Raw genomic sequence first — 27996 nt, 5'->3', positions numbered from 1 at the left:
GCCTGAGTAACAGAGTGAGAGCCTTGTGTCCAGTTGAAAAAAAAGGAAAAGCAAAAAGTTGTATGTACTTGAAACTTTTAACCTCTCTACAGGGATAATACAAATTTCTTAGAACACTTGCACTTCATGCGCCCATCCTATATGCTATTATTGTCGTTTGGTGTACAGTTGGCTCTCTTTACTGTGGATTCCACATCTGTATATTCAACCAATTTTGAATCAAAAGTATTAGGAAAAAAAATTAAAAGTAACAATATAACAATTAAAAATAATACAAATAAAAGGCCAATATAATATAACAACTATTTATATAGTATTTACATTGTATTAGGTATTATAATATTAGCATTAGTAACCTAGAGATGATACAGAAGGACGTGCATAGGTTATGTGCAAATGCTACATCATTTTATTTCAGGGACTTGAGCATCTGCACATCAAGGTGCTGGAACCAATTTCACGAGAGTTTGAAGGGGCAACTGTATTTTAAACACCACAAGACAATTTTTTTTTTTTTTTTTGAGATGGAGTCTCACTCTGTCACCCAGGCTGGAGGGCAATGGCACAGTCTTGGCTCACTGCAACCTCTGCCTCCTGGGTTGGAGCAACTCTCCTGTCTCAGCCTCCCGAGTAGCTGGGATTACAGGTGTGTGCCACCATGCCCAGCTAATTTTTGTGTTTTTAGTAGAGATGGGGTTTCACCCTGTTGGCCAGGCGGGTCTTGAACTCCTGACCTCAGGTGATCCACCCACCTTGGCCTCCCAGAGTGCTGGGATTATAGGCGTGAGCCACCGCATCTAGCCAACAATATTTTTATTTAATAAATAATATTCATTTTTTTTCCTGCATCTCCAACTGGTCTCCTGAGATGGTTTTTCTTCCGCCTAAAAACACCATTTAGTATTTGCATTAGCATGGATCTGCTAGTAGCAAGTTCTATTTTTGCTTGTCTATGAATGTTTTTACTTAAACTTCAACCTTGAAGGATGTTTTCACTGAGTATGGAATTCTAGCTTGGTGGTTATTCTTTCCTCATGTTGAAAGGTACTGTTCTGCTGTCTTCTGGATTCCATTGTTGCTATTGAGAATTCAGCTATTTCATTCTAACTGCTAGTCTTTCAAAGATTATCTCCCACATAGCCTGCCCCCTCTCCCCACCCAACTGATTTTTCTCTTTAGTTTTTGTGATGTATTTGGCTCTGATTTCTATTTATTTATTCTGTTTAGGATTTTTTTGTACATCTTGACTATGTGGACCAATGTCATCAATTCTGGGACATTTTAGCCACTAGATTTTGCTTCTGCTGCATTCCATCTCTTTTCATTCCATGGCTCCAGTTACTTATGTTAGTCTTCCTCACTTGTATGTCTGTTACTATCTGTTCTGTATGTATCATCTTTCTGTGTAGTTTCTTCTGTCTTTCAACTTGTGATTTTCTTCTTTAGCTATTGTATTAGTCCGTTTTCACGCTGCTGATAAGAGATACCCATGACTGGGAAGAAAGAGGTTTTAATGGACTTACAGTTCCACCTGGCTGGGGAGGCCTCACAATCATGGTGGAAGGCAAGGAAGAGCAAGTCACGTCTTGCATGAATGGCAGCAGGCAAAAAGAGAGAGAGCTTGTGCAGGGGAACTCCTCCTTTTAAAACCATCAGATCTTGTGAGACTTATTCACTATCACAAGAACAGCATGAGAAAGATCTGCCCCCATGATTCAATTACCTCCCACCGGGTCCTTCCCACAACATGTGGGAATTATGGGAGTATAATTCAAGATGAGATTTGAGTGGGGACATAGAGCCAAACCATATCATTCCGCCCCGGCCCCTCCTAAATTTCATGTCCTCACATTTCAAAACCAATCATGCCTTCCCAACAGTCCCCCAGAGTCTTAACTCATTTCAGCATTAACTTAAAAGTCCACAGTCTGAAGTCTCATCTGAGACAAGGCAAGTCCCTTCTGCCTATGAGCCTGTAAAATCAAAAGCAAGTTAGTTACTTCCTAGATGGCAGTGGGGGTACAGGGATTAGACAAATACAGCCATTTCAAATGGGAGAAATTGGCCAAACAAAAGGGCTACAGGACCCATGCAAGTCCAGAATCCAGCAGGGCAGTCAAATCTTAAAGCTCCAAAATGATCTCCTTTGATTCCATGTCTCACATCCAGGTCATGCTGATGCAAGAGGTGGGGTCCCATGGTCTTGGACAGCTCTGACCCCTGTAGCTTTGCAGGATACAGCCTCCCTCTTAACTACTTTAATGGGCTAGTGTTGAGTGTGTGTGGCTTTTCCAGGCAAACAATGCAAGCTGTCGGTGGATCTACTGTTCTGGGGGCTGGAGGACAGTGGCCCTCTTCTCACAGCTCCACTAGGCAGCGCTCCAGAAGGGACTCTGTGTGGGGTCTCCAACCCAACCCCACATTTCCCTTTCACACTGCCCAAGCAGAGGTTCTCCATGAGGGCCCCACCCCTGCAGCAAACTTCTGCCCTGCATATCCAGGCATTTTCATACATCTCTGAAATCCAGGCATAGGTTCCTAAACTCCAGTCCTTGACTTCTGTACACTTGCAGGCTCAACACCTTTGTGGAAGCTGCCAAGACTTGGGGCTTGCAGCCCCTGAAGCCATGGCCCGAGCTCTGTGTCAGCCCCTTTCAGCCACAGCTGAGCAGCTAGGATGCAAAGCACCAAGCCCCTAGGCTGCACACAGCACAGGGACCCTGGGCCCAGCCCTTGAAACCTCCTAGGTATCCAGGCCTGTGATGGGAGGGGCTGCCATGAAGACCTCTGACATGCTCTGGAAACATTTTTTCCATTGTCTTGGGGATTAACATTCATCTCCTTGTTACTTATGCAAATTTCTGCATCCAGCTTGAATTTCGCCTCAGAAAATGGGATTTTCTTTTCTATGGCATTGTCAGGCTGCAAATTTTCTGAGCTTTCATGTTTTCCTTCCCTTATAAAACTGAATGCCTTTAACAGCACCCAAGTCACCTCTTGAATGCTTTGCTGCTTAGAAATTTCTTCTGCCAGATACCCTAAATCGTCTTTTTTTTTTTTTTTTTTTGAGACGGAGTCTTGCTCTGTCGCCCAGGCTGGAGTGCAGTGGCTGGATCTCAGCTCACTGCAAGCTCCGCCTCCCGGGTTCACGCCATTCTCCTGCCTCAGTCTCCTGAGTAGCTGGGACTACAGGCACCCGCCGCCTCGCCCGGCTAGTTTTTTGTATTTTTTAGTAGAGACGGGGTTTCACCGTGTTAGCCAGGATGGTCTCGATCTCCTGACCTCGTGATCCACCAGTCTCGGCCTCCCAAAGTGCTGAGATTACAGGCTTGAGCCACCGCGCCCGGCCTAAATCGTCTTTCTCAAGTTCAAAGTTCCACAGATCTCTAGGGCAGGGGCAAAATGCCACCAGTCTCTTTGCTGAAAATAACAAGAGTCACCTTTGTTCCAGTTCCCAACAAATTTCTCATTTCCACCTGAGACCACATCAACCTGGACTTTATTGTCCATATCACTATCAGCATTTTGGGCAAAGCCATTCAGCAAGTCTCTAGGAAGTTCCAAACTTTCCCACATTTTCCTGTCTTATACTGAGCCCTCCAAACTGTTTGAACCCCTGCCTGTCCCAAAGTCGCTTCCACATTTTTAGGTATCTTTTCAGCAGCACCCCATTCCTAGCACCAATTTACTGTATTAGTCCATTTTCACACTGCTGATAAAGACATACTCAAGACTGGGACGAAAAAGAGGTTTCAGTGGACTCACAGATCTATGTGGCTGGGGAGGCCTCACAATCATGGCAGAAGGCAAGGAGGAGCAAGTCATGTCTTACACGGATAACAGCAGGCAAAGAGTGAGAGAGCTTGTGCAGGGGAATTCCTCTTTTTTAAACCCCCAGATCTCATGAGACTTACTCACTATCACAAGAACAGCACTGGAAAGACCTGCCCTCCTGATTCAGTTACCTCCCACCAGCTTCCTCCCACAACATGCGGGAATGATGAGAGTACAATTCAAGATGAGATTTGGGTGGGGACACAGCCAAACCATATCAGCAGTGTTTAACGTGCCTTTTTTATGTTCTCTTTTCTTTGTTTTTTCTTTATTTATTAAGGTGCTTTTAAATCTGTTCATTGCCTTATTAATTTTGGTAATTGTTAGTAGTTTAACCAAAACTAACCATTTTTTTCCCTCCAGTTTTAGAATTTCTTGTGTGTGTGTGTGTGTGTGTGTGTGTGTGTGTGTGTGTGTGTTTCCTCCCAGATTTTCACTGAACAGTTTCCAATAGTGGAAAAACATTTCTTTTAAGCAAATAATTTTATAATTTACCTGGTAATTCTCTCAAGTCCCAATGAGTCTGTTTCTGTTACATGTTGTTAATGTCATTTCTTGTTCACATTGGCTGTTTTCTTGGTGTACTGTTATAGTTCAATGAATGCTGGATGCTGTGTTTGGAAAATTATTTCTAGAAATAATTTGGGGTCTAGTATAATGTTATCTTCCTCTAGAGAGGATTTTTGTTTGCTTCTGCCAGATGCCTGAGGGCACTAGCAATCCTGGATCATCTTAATCCAATTTAAGGTTTTGAGATTTTCTGGGCTACTAAATTACTTAAAGCTGGGCTACATTTTATATCATTCACTCTCCTATTTACATTGAACTTTTAGCACCATGGTGAAAAGACTTCATATAAACCATGCCTGAATGGGTATGATATTAGATATTGATCTTAGAAGGTATTTAGAAAAGCTGGACAAGAAATTAATGATGAAGAATGGCCAAAATACTACATGTTTTGAATATATGCTGTATTTAAGAAGAGGAAGACAGATGCAATGACGAACACCCTTACTACTGTCAGTTACTGTCCACTGTGTGTTTCTGGAGTGGTGAATTTAAAAATAAGTCTTAGTGGCAAAACACATGAAATGTTTGTAAAATATATTTTGTGAAATGCTCATGTGTTCCAGCAGAGGGCATCTTAACATCATGAATCCAGGTCCACTGCTTTTCTATGAAGGAAGATGCTTTTGAGACATGGCTTTGCTGTATTACTGTACCGCTTTGTCATAGTGTTAAGACCAGGAAAAAGACTTTAATTTGACTTTTTGTGTGGCACATGCGGAAAGTGAGATACAGCTGGTAGGAATGACTTACCATTTGATCATTTAATATTCAATTATTGAGGAATTATAATGTATAGTGCATATATGTAACCTATGTAGATACTATGAACAAGGCGGGCAAGAGTTTGCTTCTAAGGAGTGCAAAAGGCTTATTGGGGGGAGAAAAAGAGTTTGTTTCTGAAGGAGCTTTCATCCAGTGGTGGGGGAGGGCTACCAATAATAAAGTAAAATAATTTGAGAAAGCATTGGATCTTCTGAGTAAAATAATGAGAGAAGGTAATGGAGAGAGAAGGACAGCAGATTGCTGCTAGTTTGGGTGGTCTGGGAAGGCTTCTCTGAGGAGGCAGGTTGTGACTGACAGGCAGTTAGGTGTCAGCAAAGGGGATTGCATTTCAGACTGAGAAACATTGAAAGCAAGGACTTGCAGATGGGAAATGGGAAGGAAGCCAGTGTGGTTGGAGCCTTGTGAGGCAGGCATTAGTCAGACCACCCAGGGCCTAGGGGCTGTGTGTGGTAAGGAATTTTGAGAGGCAGCAGAGCACAGTGCTTACCTGCCCAGGCTCTGGAATCAGGCTTCCTGGGTTGGAATCCCAACTCTACTTAACCAGCTTGGGAATTTTTCTGAGGAGCTGGTCTGTAGCATTCATCATATCTGAAAGGTGACCCAGAAAAGGTAAATGACCATTTACTATATTGTGTTGCCCCTCAGAAACACTTCTAATTCTCTGCAGCAGACAGCCTCTGATTATTGTTGATTTTCAAGAAAAAAAAAGTTTATAAGTAGTGCAACTAAATGAAATCTTCAAGTAATAAAACAACAATATCTCAAGTTGGTTGACCTCTTTTAGTATCAATCACCAGTATGTTGGTTTTTGTTGTTGTTTTTTGGGACAGGGTTTCACTCTGTTGCCCAGACTGGAGTGCAGTGGTACAATCATGACTTACTGCAGCCTCAACCTCCTTGGACTCAGGTGATCCTCCCACCTCAGCCTCCTGGACAGGTGCATGCCACCATGCCCAGCTAATTTTTAAATTTTTTGCAGACATGCCGTTTTGCCATGTTGTCCAGTGCTGGTCTTGAACTCCAGGGCTCAAGCGATCCTCCTGCCTTGGCCTCCCAAAGTGTTGGGATTACAGACGTGAGCCACTGGGCCTAGCCCTAGAGGACTTCTTTTTAAACAAAATTGGATTTATTATTTCATTTTCTTTGAAATGATAAGAGATAGGGTAATAAAGAAGTGGAGAAAGATTCACATGGTCTATAGACATTAGTATCTTGAGAGTGATAGTTTTGGTAAATTGTCCAGCAAGTAGAAAATACTTGAATATTTGAATCATACAGAGAGGTATCAAGGTTGACGTAACGAATGCATGTGCACCCACTGCCCAGCTTTTCAGTTATTACTGCTTTCACATGTTTGCATCAAATTGTTTTTTAAGAAATAAAAAGTACAGGCTGGGTGCGATGGCTCATGCCTGTAATCCCAGCACTTTGGGAGGCCGAGGCAGGCGGATCACCAGGTCAGGAGATCAAGACCATCCTGGCAAACACGATGAAACCCCGTCTACTAAAAATACAAAAAAATTAGCGAGGCGTGGTGGCGGGCGCCTGTAGTCCCAGCTATTCGGGAGGCTGAGGCAGGAGAATGATGTGAACCCGGGAGGCAGAGTTTGCAGTGAGCTGAGATTGCGCCACTGCACTCCAGCCTGGGCGACAGAGTGAGATTCCGTCTCAAAAAAAAAAAGAAAAGAAATAAAAAGTACAGATGTGGTTGAAATTTTCAGTGGAACTCTTTCTAATCCTGCTCCCTTCCCTCCCTCCCTCCACTGGGGTAACCAGTATTCTAGGTTTGGTCTTTGTCATTCTCTTGCATTTGTCTATATTTGCTATTATGTGTCTGTATGATTAAACAATACTTAGCATTGTTTTGCATGTGTTAAATTTTATATTAATGGTATCACTGTGATACTATGTTTCTGTAATATGTTTATCTCATTCAACATTTTTTTGAGATTCATCCATGTTAATAATGTGGCTGTTTTTATTTTAACTGTTATTTGGTGTTCCATTCATTATCTGAATATTTCTTTCTCCGTTGTTGTTGTTTTTTTGAGATGGAGTTTCACTCTGCTGCCCTGGCTGGAGTGCAGTGGCGTGGTCTCAGCTCACTGCAACCTCTGCCTCCTGGGTTCAAGCAATTATCCTGCCTCAACCTCCTGAGTAGCTGGAACTGCAAGCACACACCACCATGCCTGGTTAATTTTTGTATTTTTAGTAGAGATGGGGTTTTACCATGTTGGCCATGCTAGTCTTGAACCTCAAGTGATCCGCCCACCCCAGCCTCCCAAAGTGTTGGAATTACAGGCGTGAGCCACGGCATCCAGCCTGAATATTTCATATATTGGTAGATACTCAGGTTGTTTGTAATTTTTTCTATTTTGACAATGTACCACAGTAATGCATTTTACATTGTGACCCAAAATAAATGAATACACATATAGCCAAAACTACAATTTTTAATGAGGTAATACCCCTACTGCAAATTATATACTCTGTGATGTGTTCTGCTCTGTTCTATTTTATTAGAAAAAAATGCACTCGACCGGGCACGGTGGCTCACGCCTGTAATCCCAGCACTTTGGGAGGCCGAGGCGGGTGGATCACCTCAGATTGGGAGTTCGAGAGCAGCCTGACCAACATGGAGAAACCTCGCCTCTACTAAAAATACAAAATTAGCTGGGCGTGGTGGCACATGCCTATAATCCCAGCTACCAGGGAGGCTGAGGCAGGAGAATTGCTTGAACCTGGGAGGCGGAGGTAGCGGTGAGCCGAGATCGTGCCATTGCACCCCAGCCTGAGCAACAAGAGTGAAACTCAGTCTCAAAAAAAAAAAAAAAAAAACAACACTCATGAGCCACTGAAAGGTCACACTAGCTGTAGCTTGAAAAGTACTACTGGAGGATATACCCAGGAGGGGAATTGGAGGGCCAAAGATGTCCATTTTCAACTTTACTAGATATTGCTAAATGTCTTTCCAAATCGTGTTCATTTACATCCCCACAAGCAGTGTGCTGTAGTGCCTGTTGCTTCTCATTCTCACCATTGGCGTTACCAGTCTTTTTCATTTTTGCCAATCTGGTAGGTATGAAATGGCGTCTCAGTGTTGGTTTAATTTGCATTTTTGAGCTAGAGGTTCCAGCCAGTGCAGTAAGACAAAGTAGAGCACCATTTTAGATCTTCATTGACTTCTCAGTTTTCTTTATTTGCCTATTTCCTGTTTATACCTTTGCCCATTTTCCAACTCATTTTTTTGGTCTTTTTTCATATCAATTTGTAAAAATTACTGATATATATTTTGCATTCCTTTCCCAATAATATGTAATATGTAATTATTTTAATATTACATTTAATATTACATATTATGTAATCTGGGAGGCGGAGGTTGCAGTATGCATTTTTATGCATACATAAAAATAATATGTAATTATTTTCTCCCAGTTTGTTGCCCACCCCATTTATTTTATTTTTTTGTTCATGAAGGTTCTTATTTATATTATTGTGAAATTTATTAATCTTTTATCTTATGGTTTATCCTTTTGGGATTTTGTTTAAGGAATTCTTCTTAACTCTGACTTTATAAAATATACTAGTTTATTGTAGAAATTATAATTTTTTCAAATTTTCATTTTTAAAGGTATTTATTTATATATTAGAGATAGGGTCTCACTCTGCCCCTCTCTTGCCCTCCCCTACTCCTCTTTCTTTTTTTGATACGGAGTCTTGCTCTTTCACCCAGGCTGGAGTGCAGTGGTGTGATCTTGGCTCACTGCAACCTCCGCCTCCCAGATTCAAGCGATTTTCCTGCCCCAGCCTCCCAAGTAGCTGGGACTACAGGCATGCGCCACCATGCCCAGCTAATTTTGTATTTTTAGTGGAGATGGAGTTTCACCATCTTGGTCAAGCTGGTCTCAAACTCCTGACCTCAGGTGATCCTCCCGCCTCAGCCTCCCAAAGTGCTGGGATTACAGGCATGAGCCACTGCACCTGGCTAGATCTTGAGTTTCATGAGTATATACATTTTTAAAATTTATTGAATGTATACTTGGATTTGTACACTTCATTATATGCAAATTTTACCTCAAAAGAAAAAAATTGTAAAATATCGAACTCTAGCTGATGCTGTACCTGCTGAAGTATTTAGGGGGATCATACTGATATTCGCAGTTTGCTTTGAAACACATTAAAAAAACCTCAATGTGAGTTGATGAATGGATAGAAAGATGGATAGATATGTATAATAAGATGTTAAAATTCAACTTTGCACATATGTTTGGAAGTTTTTATAATAAAATATTGGACTCCTACAACTCAGCTGCAAGAAACCAAATAACTCAATATAAAAAATGGGCAAGGGACTCGAATAGACATCTCTGTAAAGAAGACATAAAATCACCAACAGGTTAGATGCTCAACTGTCATCAAAAATATAAAAGATAACTGGTGGCAGTGAGGTCATAGAGCAACTGGAACCCTTATATACTGTTGGGAATGTACAGTGGTCCAGCCACTATGGAAAACAGCATGGAGATTCCTCCAAAAAATTAAAACTAGAATTGCCATATATGATCCTAGCGTCTCACTTCTGGGTATTTATCCAAGGGAATTAAAATCAGGACCCCAAAGAGATATCTGCACTTCCTTGTTCATTGTTGTGTTATTTACAATAGCAAGATGTGAAAATAGCCTAAATGCCCATTGGTGGATGAATGGCTAAAGCAATTGTGATCTGCATGTACAATGGAACATTATTCACCCTTAAAAACACAAGAGAATGCTGTCATATGTGACAACGTGGTTCAACCTTGGGGACATTATGATAAGTGAAACAAACCAGTCATAGAAAGACACACACTGCATGATTGTACTTATAGAAGGTATCTAAAATAGTCGTAGAAACAGAGGAGAATGGTGGTTGCCAGGATCTGGGGTGAGGGACAGATGGGGAGTTGCTCTTCAGTGATGCAAGGGGAATAAGTTCTAGATAGCCGTATAACATTGGGCTTATAGTTAGCAATGATGTATTGTACACTTTACATTTTAAGAGAGTAGATAATATGTTGAGTGTTCTTACCACAATTTTGAAAAATAAATAAAATGTTGGGAAACGCAGCAATAAAATTTTTTCCATAACAGCTATTTATGATGGAAAGAAAGGTAAAAAGCAGTCGTTTATTTTTTATTTGCTTTGAGGTTCTTTAGAGGGGTTTATTTAAGTCAGGCTGATTATATTACTAACAACATGTAGAAAGGGAGGCTTATTTTATTTGAGCCACTTAGAATATATATGCCAATATACAGATGAGCAATTAAATTTAATTTTTATTTAAGCCTTTTACAAGATTCACAAATAAAGATAAAGGTAACATGCCTTTTAAAAAAGATTGTCTTTGATATGTTGAGGTCCCAGGAATCAGAGACTTCAACAGTTCCTTAGAGTCTACCCGCCATCTACCCTTGAAAAGACAAAACAAGACATTATACATTAGTTTCAGGGCAAGCCAGACTAACTTTTATTAACATTTTCTCAGAGTGGGAAAGTTATCTCTTTTCTGCCAGAATGCCTTCATCAAATTGACCTTGTGTTGAACATCTCCATTTTTGGCACAATTCCCAGATATACAAGAAAATTTTTTCAATTACGATGGTATTCATTCAGATACTCCTTTAGGTGTTGTTGGAGTTCCAAATGTGAGTGATTATCTCCAACTTCCTTAACTTGGCAGTGTCTTGGAGTAATGGAAACAGGGACACAGGGATAGAAGTAAAATCTGTAAATTTTTTCAATTTTGGCAAGCTTTTCCTCTTAGTGCTGCAATTTTTCCTAGCACCTCTAAGAATATTGCCTTAACAGTATGGGCATGCTGGCAAAACAAAGCCAAACAAAAACAACATTATACAAAATTCAAACTGGTGTGTGGTGGGGAGGTGTAAATCATTTGCTTTTTTACAAGATTCATTATATGTTTTATTGGTAAATCACAATATGAATCATGTTAAACAATAGTGAAGTATATTGATAATATCAGGACCATTCTATATTTACTGACAACATATTGGGAACGCAGTGCTACCTTTTTTGTACCTTTAATTGTTTCTGTCTTGAACAGTTTACAGGCAGCTGCCTAATCTCAGCACATACGTTATTATTTCAGGTCCTGTGGGAATGGCCGCTGCTGCTGCTGTGGCAACAGGAAAGAAACGGAAACGGCCTCATGTATTTGAGTCTAATCCATCTATCCGGAAGAGGCAACAAACACGTTTGCTTCGGTGAGGGCTCCCTTATCCATATTATTACTATTCCTCAAATACTTCCTGTGAATGACAGACTTAGAACATATATGGTTAGGTTTGTCAAGGATGCTTGATTTGATTCCTTGATGACAGATGTAGACTTAAAAGTATTCTTACAAAATTAAATACATGAAAACAAAGAAATATGATTTAACAGATATGTAATATCACATTAATCCATTCAGAAAAGTTGTATGCCTGCTATGTGCAAGCCATTGTTGTAGACATTGGGCATAGAAGAGTGAACAAAACAAGTTGCTTTAAAGAGCTTGTATCCTGCTAGAAGGGGGAAAGAAAAAAAACGATATGCAATATGTCAGGTGATGATAAGTGCAATGGGAAAAAAAATACAGTGGAGTAAGGAAAATAGAAAAGTCAGGAGGTGGGGGATATAGTCATTTTTCTCTTTTATGAGGATGGTCTGGGAAATGCTTTTTGATAAGGCAGCCTTTGAACAGAGACTTGAAGACGCTGAAAGAGCACACACGTTGATACTGAGGGGAAGAACATCTCAGGCAGGGGGAGTATCAAGAACAAAGACCCCAAAGTGTGAACGTGGTAGTTGTTTTTGAGGAACAGCCAGGGAGATATGAGAAGATGTTCGGAGTAGTAGAGAAGAGCCACTCCAGGAGATCTTTTTTTTTTTTTTTTTTTTTGATAGATGCGGTCCTGCTATGTTGTCTAGGCTGGTCTGGGACTCCTGGCCTCAAGCAGTCCTTGTGCCTCATCCCCAAAATGCTGGGATTACAGGTGTGGGTCACTGCACCTGGCCTAGGAGATCTTATAGTCCAATATCAGGGGCTTGACTCTTACTCTGAGTGAGATGAGATGTCAGTGTAGGTTTTTGACCAGAGCAATGGTATCATCTTACTTACATTTTTAAAGAATCACTCAGGCTACGGTGTTGAGAATAGAATCTGAGGATACAAGAATGGAATCAGGGAGACCAATTAGGTGGTGATTATAGTAATCTAGGCCAGAAATGATAGTGTCTTAAAATCAACATGGCAGCAGCATGGGTAGTAAGAAGTGATCAGGTTCTAGATGTATTTCAAAAGTCAACTCATCATGATTCATTGACGTGGAGTGTGCGAGAGAAAAAGGAGTGCAGGGTGATTTTTGGTCCGATTACTAGAAGGATTGCGATGGCATTTACTGGAGAGGGAGCAAGCATGACAGTGAGGGTGAGACAGAATCAGGAATTTGGTTTTGGACCTGGTAAGTTTGTGATGCCTCTAACCATTAAGTGGAGATACAAAATAAGCAGTTGGATATATGAGTCTGGAATTCAAATGAGAGGCCTTAGTTGAAGATGATATAAGCATATAAGTAGTATTTAGAACTAGGAGACTGGATGAGGTCACTTAGGGAGGGAGTACGGACTGAGGCCTGAAGCGCTCCACCTTTTGGAGGTTAGAGAGATGAAAGGAGCCAGCAAAAGAGTCTAAGAAGCAACCAGTGAGTCAGGAAACAAACCAAGAGAGTGGTATCCTGGAAACCAGGTACAAAAAGTATGTCAGGAAGGAGAGCATGTGATCAGCTATCAAATGCTTCTGACAGGCTGAAAAAGATGCCAACTGACCATTAGATTTAGTAACATGGAGTTCACGATTGAACTTGACAAGAGTATTCAAAGGAGCGGTAAGGGTGAAAAGATTGGAATAGCTTTAAGGGAGAATAGAGAGAGGGGAATTAGAGACAGTGAATATAAACCATTGTTTCAAGGCATTCCATCAGATTTCTTGTTTGATAAGTGGTCCTTTGCTCACACATTTCAGAATTCTGAAATGTAGAACTTTGAAATCATCTCCCATGATTTCAGAGGGAAGAGGCTGTGTTTCTGTTTCATCCATTGTTACTATGTTTTAAAAAGCTGTTTTTGGGTTGATGGGTACAGCAGACCACCATGGCATATGTATACCTTTGTAACAAACCTGCACATTCTCTACATGTATCCCGGAACTTAAAGTAAAATAATTTTTTTAAGCCGTTTTCGGCTGGGCACGGTGGCTCACGCCTATAATCCCAGCACTTTGGGAGGCCAAGGTGGGCAGATCACCTGAGGTCGGGAGTTCAAGACCAGCTCGGCCAACATGGTGAAACCCCATCTCTACTAAAAATACAAAATATTAGCCAGGCATGGTGACAGGCGCCTACAATCCCAGCTAGTCGGGAGGCTGAGGCAGGAGAATAGCTTTAACCCAGGAGGCGGAGGCTGCAGTGAGCCAAGATTGCACCACTGCACTCTAGCCTAGGTGACAGAGTGAGACTCCATCTTAAAAAAAAACTGTTTTCATTTCATCCTCACTTGTGAAATACTGTAGGACTGAGAATAATTGTTTATATCACAATGAAAATCTGAAGCTACAACGTTTTAAAAGCATAGGTATACCTTGGAGATATTGCAGGTTTGGTTCCAGACCACTACAATAAAGCAAGTAGCACAATAAGTCACAGAAATTTTTTGGTTTCTCAATGCATAAAAAAGTTATGTTAACACTATACTCTGTTAAGTGTTGCAGTGGTATTATGTCTAAAAAAAGCAATGTACATACCATAATTTTAAAATGCTTTTTTTTTTTTTTTTTGGAGAACAAATTCTAGCTCTCTTGTCCAGGCTAGAGTGCAGTGGTGCGATCATGGCTCACTGCAGCCTCCATCTCCTGGGCTCAAGTGATCCTCTCACTTAGCCTCCCAAGTAGCTGGGACAATAGGTGCATGTCACCATACCTGGCAAATTTTTTCTTCTTTTTGTGAAGACAGGGTCTCACTATGTTACCCAGACTGGGCTTAAACCTCTGGGCTCAAGCAATCCTCCCGCCTCAACCTCCCAAAGTGCTGGAATTACAGGCGTGAGCCACTGGGCCTGACCACTAAAACACTTAATCGCTAAAAGATGCTAATGCTCATCTGAGCCTTCAGTGAGTGAGTCATCGTCGCATTGCTGGCTGAGGGTCTTACCTCGGAGTTGATGACTGCTGACTGATCAGGGTAATTGTTGCTGACGGTTGGGGTGGCTGTGGCAATTTCTTAAAAATAAGACAACAAATTTTGCTGTATGGATTGACTCTTTCTTTCATGAATGATTTCTCTGTAACATGTGATGCTGTTTGATAGCATTTTACCCACAGTAAAACTTTCAAAATTGGAAAATTAATCCCCTCAAACTCTGCTGCTGCTTCATCAATTCAGTTTGTGTCATATTCTAAATCTTTTATTGTCATTTCAACAGTATTCATAGCATCTTCATCAGGAGTAGATTTCATCTCAGGAAACTGCTTTCTTTGCTCATCAATAAGAAGCACCTCTCATCCCTTCAAATTTTATCATGATATTGTAGCAATTCAGTCCCATTTTCAGGGTCCACTTTTAATTCTGGTTCTTTTCCTGTTTCTACTACATCTGCAGTTACTTCCTCCACTGAAGTGTTGAACTCCTTAAAGTCATGCATGAGGCTTGGAATCAAGTTCTTCCAAACTTCCATTAATGTTGATAATTTGACCTCCTCCCATGTACTTGTAGATGAATTACAAGTACTCTTAATGGCATCTTGAATGGTGAATCCATTCTAGAAAGTTTTCAATTTATTTTACCCAGATCCATCAGAGGAATCATTATAGCAGCTGTATCCTTTCAAAATGTATTTCTTACTTAATAAGACCTGAATGTTGAAATGACTCCTTGATCCATGGGCTGCAGAATGGATGTTGTCTTAGCAGGCATGAAAACAGCATTAATCTCTTTGTACATCTCCGTTAGAGCTCTTGGGTGACTAGGTGCATTGTCAATGTGCAACAATAGTTTGAAAGGAATCTTTTTTTTTCTGAGCAGTGGGTCTCAACAGTGGGCTTAAAATAGTCCATAAACCATGCTGTAAACAGATGTACTGCCATCCAGGGTTTATTATTCTGTTTACAGAGGACAGGCAGAATAGATTTAGCATGATTTTTAAAGGACCCTAAAGTCACTAGCTGCATTAGGCCCTAACAAGAGAGTCAGCCTGTCCTTTGAAGCTTTGAAACCTGGCATCGACTTCTCTCTAGCTAGGAAAGTCCTAGATGGTATCTTCTTCCAATAGAAGGCTGTTTTGTCTACATTGAAAATCTGTTGTTTAGTGTAACCACTTAGCTAAATCATCTGGATAACTTGCTCCAGCTTCTACATCAGCACTTGCAGCTTCACTTTGTACTTTTATGTATTGGAGATGGCTTCTTTCCTTGAACCTCATGAACCAACCTCTGAAACAGTCAGGGCTTTGCTCTGCGTTAGACTTTGGCCTATGGGATTGTTGTGGCTGGTATGATCTTTTATCCAGACCACTAAAACTTTCTCCATATCAGCAATAAAACTGTTTTGCTTTCTTATCATTTGTGTGTTCATTGGAGTAGCACTTGTAATTTCTCTCAAGGACTTTCCTTTGCATTAACAACACGGCCAACTGTTTGGCATAAGCGGTGTTGCTGTCAGCCTGTCTTGGCTTTCGACATGCCTTCCTCACTAAGCTTAGTCTTGTCTAGCTTTTGATTAAAAGTGAGAGATGTGCGACTCTTCCTGAAACTTGAACACTTAGAGGCCATTATAGGGTTATCAGTTGGCGTAATTTCAATACTGTGTCTCAGGGAACAGGAAGGCCTGAGGAGAGGGAGAGAGGCAGGAAACAGTTGATCAGTGGGGCATTCAGAACACACACATTTATCGGTAAAGTTTGCTGTCTTTTGTTGGGCACTGTTTGTGGTGTCCCAAAACAATTAAAATAGTAACATCAAAGATCACTGATCACAGATCACTATAACAGATTATAATCATAATGGAAGAGTTTGAAATGTTACTAGGGTTACCAAAATGTGACACAGAGACATGCAGTGAGCACATGCTGTTAGGAAAATGGCGCTGATGAACTTGCTTGACATAGGGTTGCCACAAACCTTTGTTTTAAAGAAAGATCCCACAGTGTCTGTGAAACACAAAGTAACAAAGCACAATAAAACTAGGTATGCTTGTAGTACTTTTAGATAAAATTATCTCAATGAGATATAAACAATATCAATAAAAGGTAGTAAAAGCAAATCATTTGAGCCCCTTTTATTAAGCGTGGAGATGATATAATAAATTTTGTAAGAGCACATCTTGGTTGTAATTTTTTTTTTTGAGGCAAAGTCTCACTCTGTTGCCCAGGCTGGAGTGCAGTGGCACCATCTTGGTTCACTGCAACCTCCACCTCTTGGATTCAAGCAATTCTCATGCCTCAGACTCCCAAGAATCTAGGATTACAGGCATGTGCCACCAAGCCTGGCTAATGTTTTTGTATTTTTAGTAGGGACGGGCTTTACACCATGTTGGCCAGGCAGGTCTCGAACTCCTGGCCTCAAGTGATCCGCCCGCCTCGGCCTCCCAGAGTGCTGGGATTACAACAGAAATGAGCCACCGTGCCTGGACAGTTGTAATCTTTATAATTTTAAGTAGCAGTAAGTGGTGTTACTCAGATCAAGAAGAATGATACCATGTTCAAAATTGTGTCATGGTTATGTCCCAAGGCAAAACCTTCAATTGAGCCTTCTATCAGTAGTCTTTAAGAAAAAGGTATGTACATGTTTCTGCTGATCCCCTTTTCACATTTTACGTAAAAGAAAGCATATCTGATCAGAGTAAACTGTCTTAAGTCATTTGTGTCTATGTCACTATAATTTCCACCTTTTTAAAACTGTTTTTATTCTTGTTTCCTTTTCTGATTCAGGAAACTTCGAGCCACATTAGATGAATATACTACTCGCGTGGGACAGCAAGCTATTGTCCTCTGTATCTCACCCTCCAAACCTAACCCTGTCTTTAAAGTGTTTGGTGCAGCACCTTTGGAGAATGTGGTAAGTCACAACCAAGCTGTTCTCGCTTGCCCTTTGCTTTCTGTCAGCTGCTTCCATTGTTCTGATCCTCTGTCAAGAATAACAGTTGGCATTTCTGTTACCCCCTAATCCAGGCATGGGAGAGGGGACTAGTTTTCAGATTGCTTTATGCATATCAAAATAAAATGATCATTACTGTTTTTACTTCCTGTGTCAGGGTATTTTACCTGTGTCAGGTATTTTACCTGCCCAGATGCAATGGGTGGCCGGGGGAAGTGGGGACGGGAGGGGGAAACAAGGGGTTTTGTTTGTTAGGAAACAATGCAGGATTTTGTAAGAAAATTACTGATTTATATCAGAAACAAAATAGTAGATAATTCCAAGGTGTCAGTTTCCTAAGGGAAACCTGGGGGGCATTTTATTGATCAGTTATTTGAGTTACATATTTGAAATCTCTTACATTTATCAAATAATTGATTTAATACTCTGCTGCAAATATAGAACTATATTTGAACATTTTGATTGTATAACTATCCAGAGCTAATTTTATAAAAATAGTCTTTTGCCCCTGCATACTTATACAATAGGAACTATTCCTTCTTGGGCCAAATTAACTTTGAATCAGTGGAGTAATGATCTGTCAAGATTTAAATTGCATTTTGTTTTTATTAGGATAAAATTCATTAGCTTAAAATGACATTTATTAGATGTCTCTCATATTGAATAAAGGCATTTTTTGAGTTCAGAATTAGTAATCAATTGATAGAAATTCTGTTTGTTGTATTTTTTTTCACACCATCTTCCCATCCCTGAAATGTTGTGGGTATTTCTTAACATTTTTGAGTTTTATTTTGAGTTTTTCCAAAAATTCCTGAAGCCTTACAGTTAGGATGTGTTAGGACTTTTCCTTAGAAGAATATAGTAGAAGGCTCCTACTTCAAAATGTTATCTGAGAAATAGCCTTTACTGTCACACTGTTGACAAACACGAAATCTGGGCATGTCTTCTCTTCTTTAGTACCAAAAATCTAAAACAATACTACTGATAGTAGTAAAGATGATGCAGTCTATGAAAAAGATTCATCTAGAAGACTCAGAAAAATACTTCAGAAAATTACTCACTGCAAAAACATTTTTTAAAGTTTTGCAAAACTGTTGGAGTCCTCCATAGAATACAAGAAGATATAGACTCTGTTAAACAGGATACAATAGACTGAGATAAAAAGCATTTTACCTTTGACTGACATTGATAAATACAGGTTAGGGACTACAAGTACCAGTAAAATTAGAAGCAGAATGTATCTTCCAGAGCACTGAAGAAAAAAAAAAACCAAGTCTCTGTATAAAAGATAGAAACAAGGAAGGAATTTTTAAAAACTAAATAAAACACATAGTCTAGAACACAATAATACAAGTGAGGCCAGTTAATTCTGTTATAAAACATACATATAAATGGGTTAAACTGCTTTGTTAAGGGCATAGATGTTCTTTCAGGTTGAAACAACAATCCAAATCAAACCTGTCTCTATTCAGTGTATATGTCATACTCATAGCCACTTAACAAATGTTAAAAGCAGCTGCAAGTAATAGAATCAAGAAAGTGAAAAGACAACACGCAGAATGGGAGAAATATTTGCAAGTCATATGTCTCATAAAAAAACTTGTGTTGAGAATATACAAGGAATTCTTACAACTCAACAATAAAAAGCGGGCGGATCATGAGGTCAGAAGTTTAAGATCAGCCTGGCCAATATGGTGAAACCCCATCTCTACTAAAAATACAAAAAAAGCCGGGCGTGGTGGCACCTGCCTGTAGTCCCAGCCACTCGGGAGGCTGAGGCAGAAGAATCTCTTGAACCCGGGAGGTGGAGGTTGCAGAGAGCCAAGATTGTGCCACTGCATTCCAGCCTGGGCAACAGAGCGAGACTCCATCTCAAAAAAAAAACAAAAAGACAACCTAATTTAAAAATAGGCAAAAGGGCCACGCACAGTGGCTCACGCCTGTAATCCTAGCACTTTGGGAGGCCAAGGCAGGTAGATCACTTGAAGTCAGGAATTCAAGACCAGCCCGGCCAATATGGTGAAACCCCATGTCTACTAAAAATACAAAAATTAGCCAGATGTGGTGGTGGGCACCTGTAATGCCATCTACTCAGGAGGCTGAGGCAGGAAAATTTCTTGAACCCCGGAGCCAGAGGTTGCAGTGAGCCGAGATCACGTGCCGCTGCACTCCAGCATGGGTAACTGAGTGAGACTCTGTCTCAAAAAATAATAAAAATAAAAATAGGCAAAAGATCTGAATAGATACTTCTTCAAAGAAGATATAGAAATGGTCAAAAAGCACATGAGAACTAATGATAAATATCATTAATCATTATAGTCATTTATCATTAATAATCACATTTTGATTTTTCATTTCCCTCATGACTATGATTATTAATCATTAGAAAATAAAAACCACAGTGAGATACCACTTCATAACCACAGGGATGACTATAATCAAAAAGACAACAATAAGTGTTGGTGAAGATTTGGAGAAAGAAAAGGCAAAATGATACGGCTGCTTTGGAAAACAGTTTGTCAGTCTCTCAAAATGTTAAAAGTAGTGTTGCCATGTGACCTAGCAGTTCTATTCCTGAGTTATACCCAAGAGAACTGAAAGCGTATGTTCACACACAAACTTGTATACAGTGTTTATAGCAGCATTATTTATAATTGCCAAAAAGTGGAAACAACTCAAATGTTCATCGGCTGATGAATGGATAAATAAAATGTGGTATATCCATAGAATGGAATATTATTCAGCAAGAAAAAGGGAAGAAGTACTGATATTATACTACAGCATGGATGAACCTTTAAAACATTGTTGTAACCAAAAGAACTCAGTCACAAAAGATCACATATTGTAGGATTCCATTTATATGCAATGTCCAGGATAGATAAATCTTATTTATAGAGAGAGAGTGGATTAATGGTTGCCAGAGACTGGGGAAGGGGAAGGGAGGAATGGGGAGTGACAGCCAGTGGGCATGGAGTTTCTTTTAGGAGGAATGAAATGCTCCAAAATTAGATTTTGGTGATAATTTTAGGACCCTACAAGTATGAAGTCTTACCCTTTAAATGGGTGAATTGTATGGTATGGCAAACTGAATAATGACCCCCCCAGAGATGTACAGGTCCCCATCCCTGGAACCTGTGACTGTTACCTTATACAGCAAAAGTGCAGTTGTAATTAAGTTAAGGGTCTTGAGATGGGGAGATTATTCTCGATTATCCAGGTAGGCCCTAAATGTAATCACAAGTATCTTTATAAGAGGGAAACGAAGGGAGATTGGCATAGAAGTAGATGTGTTGGTGGAAGCAAGAGGTTGGATGCAAGGAGGGGGTCCAGAGCCAGTGATACAGGCTAGACAGAAGCTAGACAAGACAAAGAAACAATTCTCTCTTAGAGATGCACCCTTAGAGCCTGCAGAAGGACCCGGCCCTGCCAACACCTTGACTTTTGCCAAGTGAAACCAAGAAAATAAATTTGTGTGGGTTTAAGCCATCTAGTTTGTGGTGATTTGTGGGAGCCATAGGAAACAAATACATATGGTGTGTGAACTGTGTATTAGTAAAGCTGTTACAAATGTTAAACGTAAAATAACAGGCAAAAGTTTGTCAGAAAAATGCCTACAAAAATAAATCATGGATCACAGCATTAATATCAGACAAAGCCTAATTGTCAAGGCAAAAAAGTATTAACGACAACCAGGGGTCATTTAGTATTGATAAGAAGTATTTATTTATTAATTTATTTATTTAGAGACAGGGTCTTGCTCTGTTGCCCAAGTTAGAGTGTAGTGGTGCAATCTCGGCTCACTGCAATCTCCACCTCTTGGGCTCAATTGATCCTCCCGCCTCAGCCTCCTGAGTAGCTGGGACTACAGGCAGGTGCCACCACACCCAGCTAAAATAAGAAGTACATATTTATCATGAACCTTTATATTCTTCAAGTAACTTTAAAGCAAAACATGGGGTCAGGTGCAGTGGCTTATGCCTGTAATCCCAGCACTTGGAAGGCTGAGGTGGGAGGATTTCTTGAGGCCAGGAGTTCAAGACAAGCCTGGGCAACATAGTGGGACCTCGTCTACACAAAAAAAAAAAAAAAAAAAAAAAAGCCGGGCATACTGGCCCACACTCAGCTACTTGGGAGGCTGAGGCAGAAGGATTGCTTGAGCCCAGGAGATCAAGGCTGCAGTGAGCCATGATGCTACTGCACTCCAGCCTGGGTGACAGAGTGAGACCCTGTCTATCAATCAGTTAGTCAGTCAGTCCACCAGACATACACATACCACAGCATGTAGATCAAAAAGTTAGAAATGTAAGGAAAAAAGGTAGTTAAAACCCACAGTGGGGCTGGGCATGGTGGCACATATGTATAATCCCAGCACTTTGGGAGCTGAGGTGGGAGGATTGGTTGAGGCCAGGAGTTTGAGACCAGCCCAGGTAACATAGTGAGACCTCATCTCTACAAAAAATTTAAAAATTAGCCAGATGTGGTACCACATGCTTATAATCTCAGCTTCTTGGGAGGCTGAGATGGGAAGATTGCTTGAGCCCAGAGGTCAAGTCTGCAGTGAGCTCTGATTGCACCACTGCACTCTAGCCTGGATGACAGAGCAAGACCCTGTCCAAAAGAAAAACACACACACACACACACACACACAATGGTAGTAAAAGAATTTACTATCCTTGTCAGATCAACAAAGCAAAATATAAACAAGAATATAGAGATCTGAATAACAGATTTAATAAGGTTGACAGTCTAGGCAACATAGCGAGACCCTGTCCCTACAAAAAAATTAAAAAAAAAAATTGATCCAGGTGTGGTGGTGTGCACTTTTAGTCCCAGCTATTTGGGATGCTGAGGCAGGAGGATTACTTGAGCCTAGGAGTTCAAGGATGCAGTGAACTATGATTATTCCACTGTGCTCCAGCCTGGGTGACAGAGTGAGACAATGGCTCAAAAAACAAAAGAATAAAAGTGATACAATAGATACAGAAGCGTTGACACCTTACAAGGGGCTAATATACCATATTTGAAAAATTACGTAAATGAATTATAAGAATTGACCGTTTATTATTACCAGGCCCCCAATTTTTTTTTTTGAAACAAGATCTTGCTCTGTTGCCCAGGCTGGAGTACAGTGGTGCAGTCTCAGCTCACTGCAACCTCCACCTCACTAGTTCAAACAGTTCTTCTGCCTCAGCCTCCTGAGTAGCTGGCTAATTTTTATGTTTTTAGTAGAGACAGAGTTTTGCCATGTTGGCCGGGCTGGTCTTGAACTCCTGACCTCAAGTAATTCGCCCACCTTGGCCTCCCAAAGTGTTGGGATTACAGGTGTGAGTCACCAGGCCCGGCCCCAAAGAATATTTTCTGATCATACTACAGAAAATTCAGAATTTTAGAATTTCAAAAGACAAGAAAAAATTTCAATCACCTGGAATGTGTGTGTGGGGGTGTGTGTGTGTGTGTGTGTGTGTGTGTGTGTGTGTGTGTGTCTTGCTCTATTGCCCAGGCTAGAGTGCAATGGTGCAGTCTCAGCTTACTGCAAGCTCTGCCTCCCGGATTCAAGTAATTCTCCCTGCTTCAGCCTTCCAAGTAACTGGGATTACAGGTGCGTGCCACCACGCCTGGCTAATTTTTATATTTTTAGTAGAGGCGAGGTTTCACCATGTTGGCCAGGCTGGTCTCAAACTCCTGACTTCAGATTATCCACCTGCCTCGGCCTCCCAAAGTGCTGGGATTACAGGCATGAGCCACCACAACTGGCCGGAATTTTTTATTTTTTTTATTTAAGACAGAGTCTCGCTCTGTCGCCTGGGCTAGAGTGCAGTGGTGCGATCTTGGCTCACTGCAACCTTTGCCTCCCAGGTTCAAGCAATTCTCTGCCTCAGCCTCTCGAGTAGTTGGTATTACAGGCTCCTGCCACGATGCCTGGCTAATTTTTGTGTTTTTACTAGAGAGGGGGCTTCACCATGTTGGCCAGGCTGGTCTCGAACTCCTAACCTCAGGTGATCCTCCTGCCTCAGCCTCCCAAAGTGCTGGGATTACAGGCGTGAGCCACCACGCCTGGCCGGAAATTTTTAAAAGAAAATCTTAATTTACAGGTTATTTAGAAACAAAAATGATAACCAAAAATAAAAACTTAGAAGTTATTATCTAAACTGGTACTCAAAGGAATATTCATGATCTTATTTAAAAAGAAAAATGTATACGAGAAAGTTGGAAAAGAAAGAAACTTCATCTAGCTAAAGAAGGTAGAAAGAGAATAATAAAATAAGTCTAAGAAAAAATAGAACAAATAAACATGTGAAAGAAATGAATGAGGGAACAAGAAAAGTAGACTTGTTAAATTCAAGAATTGGTTCTATAAAAAGTCTAATAAAACAGAAAAACTGCTACATGCTAATGAGGAAAAGGGAGAAGAAAAATATGTACCTTTAGAAACAAGATATCTATAGTTGCAGACAAGAAGAGATCGAAAATTGTAAGAAAAGGCTATTAATTCTGTTCTTGCAAGTTAAAAACTCAGCCAAGTGGATTAACTTAGTAAGAAAATAAAATAACCAAAACACATCCAGACCTCAGTAGAATAAGCATTAACTGAAAACCTCAATAGAGTAATAAACATATACAAAATTGGAAAAGTGTTAAAGAACTACATCCCTTCAAGAGACCCTAGGCCCCAATTATTTTGGTTGACTTCTGTTAAACATTTAAGGTACAAATAATTCCCTAATCTTATACCCTAGTCTTATTATAGTCATTTATCATTAATCAAATTTTGATTTTCATTTCCCTAATGATTAATGATATATAATCATAGTCTTTAGGGTGATGAACAACCATGGGAGTTGCATGCAATGTGGAAGATATATGGAAAGTAGTATAGTGAAAGCCACGTTGCTCATGTATTTACTTAGTCAACATATAACGATTTAACGCTATTGGATACAAGGTATGAGATAAAGATTCCATCTGAGTCTATTGGGGTTTCAGGGTTCAAAACTGGGAATCCCAAAGGACTAAGGGGACATGAGAGCCCTGAACGGAGGCAGGAGAAGAAAGGAGGCAGACACTGGGGCTGAAGAGAAAATAGGATGAAATCAGCATAACTTCAGGGGCCACAGCCTGCGGCCTGGCTGGAAGGCAGATGTGCTTCACAGTCACAGGTCTGAGGCCAGCTCTTTGTTACATACCTCAGATGACAATATGTTTTTAGTCTCATAGGAGCTTGTAGAAAATTAAAAAAAAAAAAAAAAAATTTATGAGACCTTCCCAAAGACTCTTCCTTTATCCAGTCAAGCTGCAGGAATACAAAAAAATTACGGTATCTTGTCTGGGACTATTTTTGCAACCCAACCCAGTGACCTTACAGCAAACATTTTGAAAATTAGCCAAGTATGGTGATGCACACCTGTGATCCCAGCTACTTGGGAGGCTGAGGTGGGAGGATCACTGGAGCTCAGGAATTTGAGGCTGCAGTGAACAAACCTGTGTGACAGATCAAGACCCTGTTTCAAAAAACAAAACAAAATAAAACTCTAATGGCTCCTGCAAATACCGTAAACACCCTCCATCTCTGGCAATCATAAAATGTTTGTTAATGTATTACCTGTATTTGTATATTTAAAATATTTTATAATATTTCAGCCTGGACAACATGTAAGAGCCTGTCTCATTCGTGTGTGTGTGTGTGTGTGTGTGTGTGTGTGTGTGTGTGTGTGTGTGTAAAATAAGCAAAAGACCTGGCCCCTGTGCTCAGCAATGTCATGCACTGGTTGTGTATAGTGTATTCCAGAAATAACAGTACAAATGACATGTATTTATTTGTGTCAGTAGGAATTTAAAGGAGGAAGAGAATTATGGCAAGAATAATTGGGAAGTTTTTTCAGAGCAAGTGGGAATTGAACTGATCCTAGAAAAATGGAAAATATTTGAGTAAGAAGCAGATTTATGTGGTGGCTCATGTCTGTAATCCCAGCACTTTGGGAGGCCTAGGTGGGCGGATCACTTGAGGTCAGGAGTTTGAGACCAGCCTGGCCAACACATTGAAACCCCGTCTCTACTAAAAATATAAAAAAATAGCTGGGCATGGTGGCGGGCACCTGTAATCCCAGCTACTCAGGAGGCTGAGGCAGGAGAATTGCTTGAACCCAGGAGATGGAGGTGGCAGTGAGCCGAGATCACGCCACTGCACTCCAGCCTGGGTAACAGAGAGGAACTCCATCTTTAAAAAAAAAAAAAAAAATGGTCTCTAGAAGTTTCAAAGAAAAGAACTTGCTAGATGCCAAGGTGAGTGACGAGGTTGGGCAGCTAAAGAAGGAAGAAAGTGAACAAAGTTGCTCAGTATAGGACTCCATGGAGGTTGTATGCTGGGAGCTCAAGAGGTGTCATTCACATAGTCTCCAGGGTTAGGCAGGCACAACTGTATCTGGTGGCTCTGGCAGAAGAGTATTGAAAAAACAAATAATTGGAAAGATTGAAATGCTGGCCAGAGAAACTTGGACTTTGTTTATAAGAAGTGGGGAACTATAGCAGTTTCTTGAGAAAAAAAAAGATAAATGATAGTGATGTGGCTAAAAATACCAGCTTTGGAGCTAGATAAAAATTTGTTTGATTTTTGGCTATACTTCTTACTAGTTAATATGATTTGGGGAAAGTTACTTAAGTTTATTAAGGCTCAGTTTTCTTATTTGCAAGATGAGTATAATAATATTTTCCTTGTAGAATTATGGTAAGGATTATTTGAGACAACGCATGTAGTGCTTGGCACAAAGTAAGTGCTCAGTAAACGGTGTTTGATGATAATAAGTGTTTCCAAAATTTCAAACGGCAGTGATATACAAGATTGGGGGAAGAGAGTGGTAACTGATTTTGATTTTAAGTGGATGTTTACCTTAGTTGTGAAACCAATTGACATATTGGTATGGAGTGACAAAGGCATAAGCTGTGGTTTTTGGAATAGAAGGCATAAGTTGGAACACAAACCTGTATTTTATCTCATCTGTGACACCATTGATTATAAGATATGCTGTTATTTGTGTACTATGAAGAAAGAAGAAACAATGATGCATGTTGACACAATGCTATCACTTAGAATTTTTATTTTCTACTCATTGAAAGAGCTCTTTCTTAGACATAGCTTTTAATCATATATCATTTTTGTGTATATATAAAAAGGAAAATATTGAATTACTTCTTGTTTCAGTCATTATTATCTGTGTTTTTTCATGTAATATTGTCTTCTGTGGCATCGTGAAAACGGGCAATGCTGTATTTCTTTTAAAAGTGCTCTTTCATTGTCTCTGATTTTTCCCCGCAAGCAGCAACAGGTTTGATGCAAGTGCTTTTTTTTTTTTTTTTTTTTTTTTTAATGAGACAGAGTCTTGCCCTGTCACCCAGACTGGAGTGCAGTGGTACAGTCTCAGCTCACTGCAGCCTCTCCCTCCTGGGTTCAAGCGATTCTCCTACCTCAGCCTCCCAAGTAGCTGGGATTACAGGCAACCACCACCACACCCAGCTAATTTTTGTATTTTTAGTATAGACAGGGTTTCGCCATGTTGGTCAGGCTGGTCTCGAACTCCTGACCTCAGGTGATCTGCCCGCCTCAGCCTCCCAAAGTGTTGGGATTACAGGCATGAGCCACTGCGCCTGGCGGTGCTTCTTGATCTTACCAGAAATTGTCATTGGGAAGGTTATAGACAACGGTCAAGACTTACATTCTCTTCTCAAATGGTGCTAAATGATTTGTTGAGTAAAAAGGCCAGGGATAGCAAACATGTTCACATGGCTGCAGGCAGTGACAGCTATGCCCTGTTGTTGCCTTGTCCATAGCAATTTTAAGATGTATCCCCATTTCAGAAGACTGATAAATATGAAAGAAAAATGCAACTCAGAATTGATAGATCAGATAGAATTAAAACACGAGGTCAGTAATTCTAAGAAAGTTACTTAACTTTAGTAAGCAAGCTTAGATAGAAGTGCTTTGGTTATACCTGAAGTTGTTTTGTTGCAAATTACTTAGGGATGCTCTACCAGCACTAAAAAACAAACAAACAAACAAACAAAAACAAGATATTTTAAAAGAATTATATAGCACTGATAAACTGACTCATAAAAATGGCTGAAATTGTTTGAAACTGGCTAATGAAGTAATAACCTAATGATTTTCCATTTTTGAATGCCAGGTGTTTCTAAAAGCCAGATGAAGTTTGTTTTTATTTTAAAATTATTAGTTATTTATTTTTGAGACAAGGTCTGGCTCTGTCACCCAGGCTGGAGTGGCACGATCTTGGCTCACTGCAACCTCCACCTCCTGGGCTCAAGCCATCCTCCTACCTCAGCCTCCTGAGTAGCTGGGACCACAGACATGCACTACCATGCCCGGCTAATTTTTGTATTTTTAGTGGAGACGGGGTCTCGCCATGTTGCCTAGGCTGGTCTCAGATTCCTGGGCTCAAGGAATCTGCCTGCCTCAACCTCCCAGTGTGCTGGGATTACAGGTGTGAGCCACTGCACACAGCCTGTTTTTCTAAAATGATCATTCTTCCTATTGGCTTATACCTAATATAAGGATTTAACCTTATAAACTTTGAAGTTCTAAGACCTTCAAAGGTAGGTGTATTAGTCC

At 40.3% G+C, this 27996-nt stretch overlaps 1 protein-coding gene across 10 annotated transcripts in view; it reads left to right on the top strand.

The window, feature by feature from the left end:
• Positions 1 to 27996, top strand: part of LOC105471403 (nuclear respiratory factor 1) — a 149643-nt gene that overhangs the window by 48693 nt on the left and 72954 nt on the right. For all 10 annotated transcript variants that reach the window (XM_011723890.2, XM_024789577.2, XM_071094513.1 and 7 more), the window contains 2 exons: positions 11340 to 11454; positions 17213 to 17339. In XM_011723890.2, coding sequence (XP_011722192.1) covers positions 11340 to 11454; positions 17213 to 17339 — 242 coding nt within the window. The remainder of the gene's footprint in view (positions 1 to 11339; positions 11455 to 17212; positions 17340 to 27996) is intronic.

This window comes from Macaca nemestrina, chromosome 4 (assembly GCF_043159975.1).
Source record: "Macaca nemestrina isolate mMacNem1 chromosome 4, mMacNem.hap1, whole genome shotgun sequence".
In the NCBI taxonomy this organism is placed as follows: Eukaryota; Metazoa; Chordata; class Mammalia; order Primates; family Cercopithecidae; genus Macaca; species Macaca nemestrina.
The sequence above is the reverse complement of the archived record's forward strand: the minus strand, read 5'-3'. Positions and strand labels throughout refer to the sequence as shown.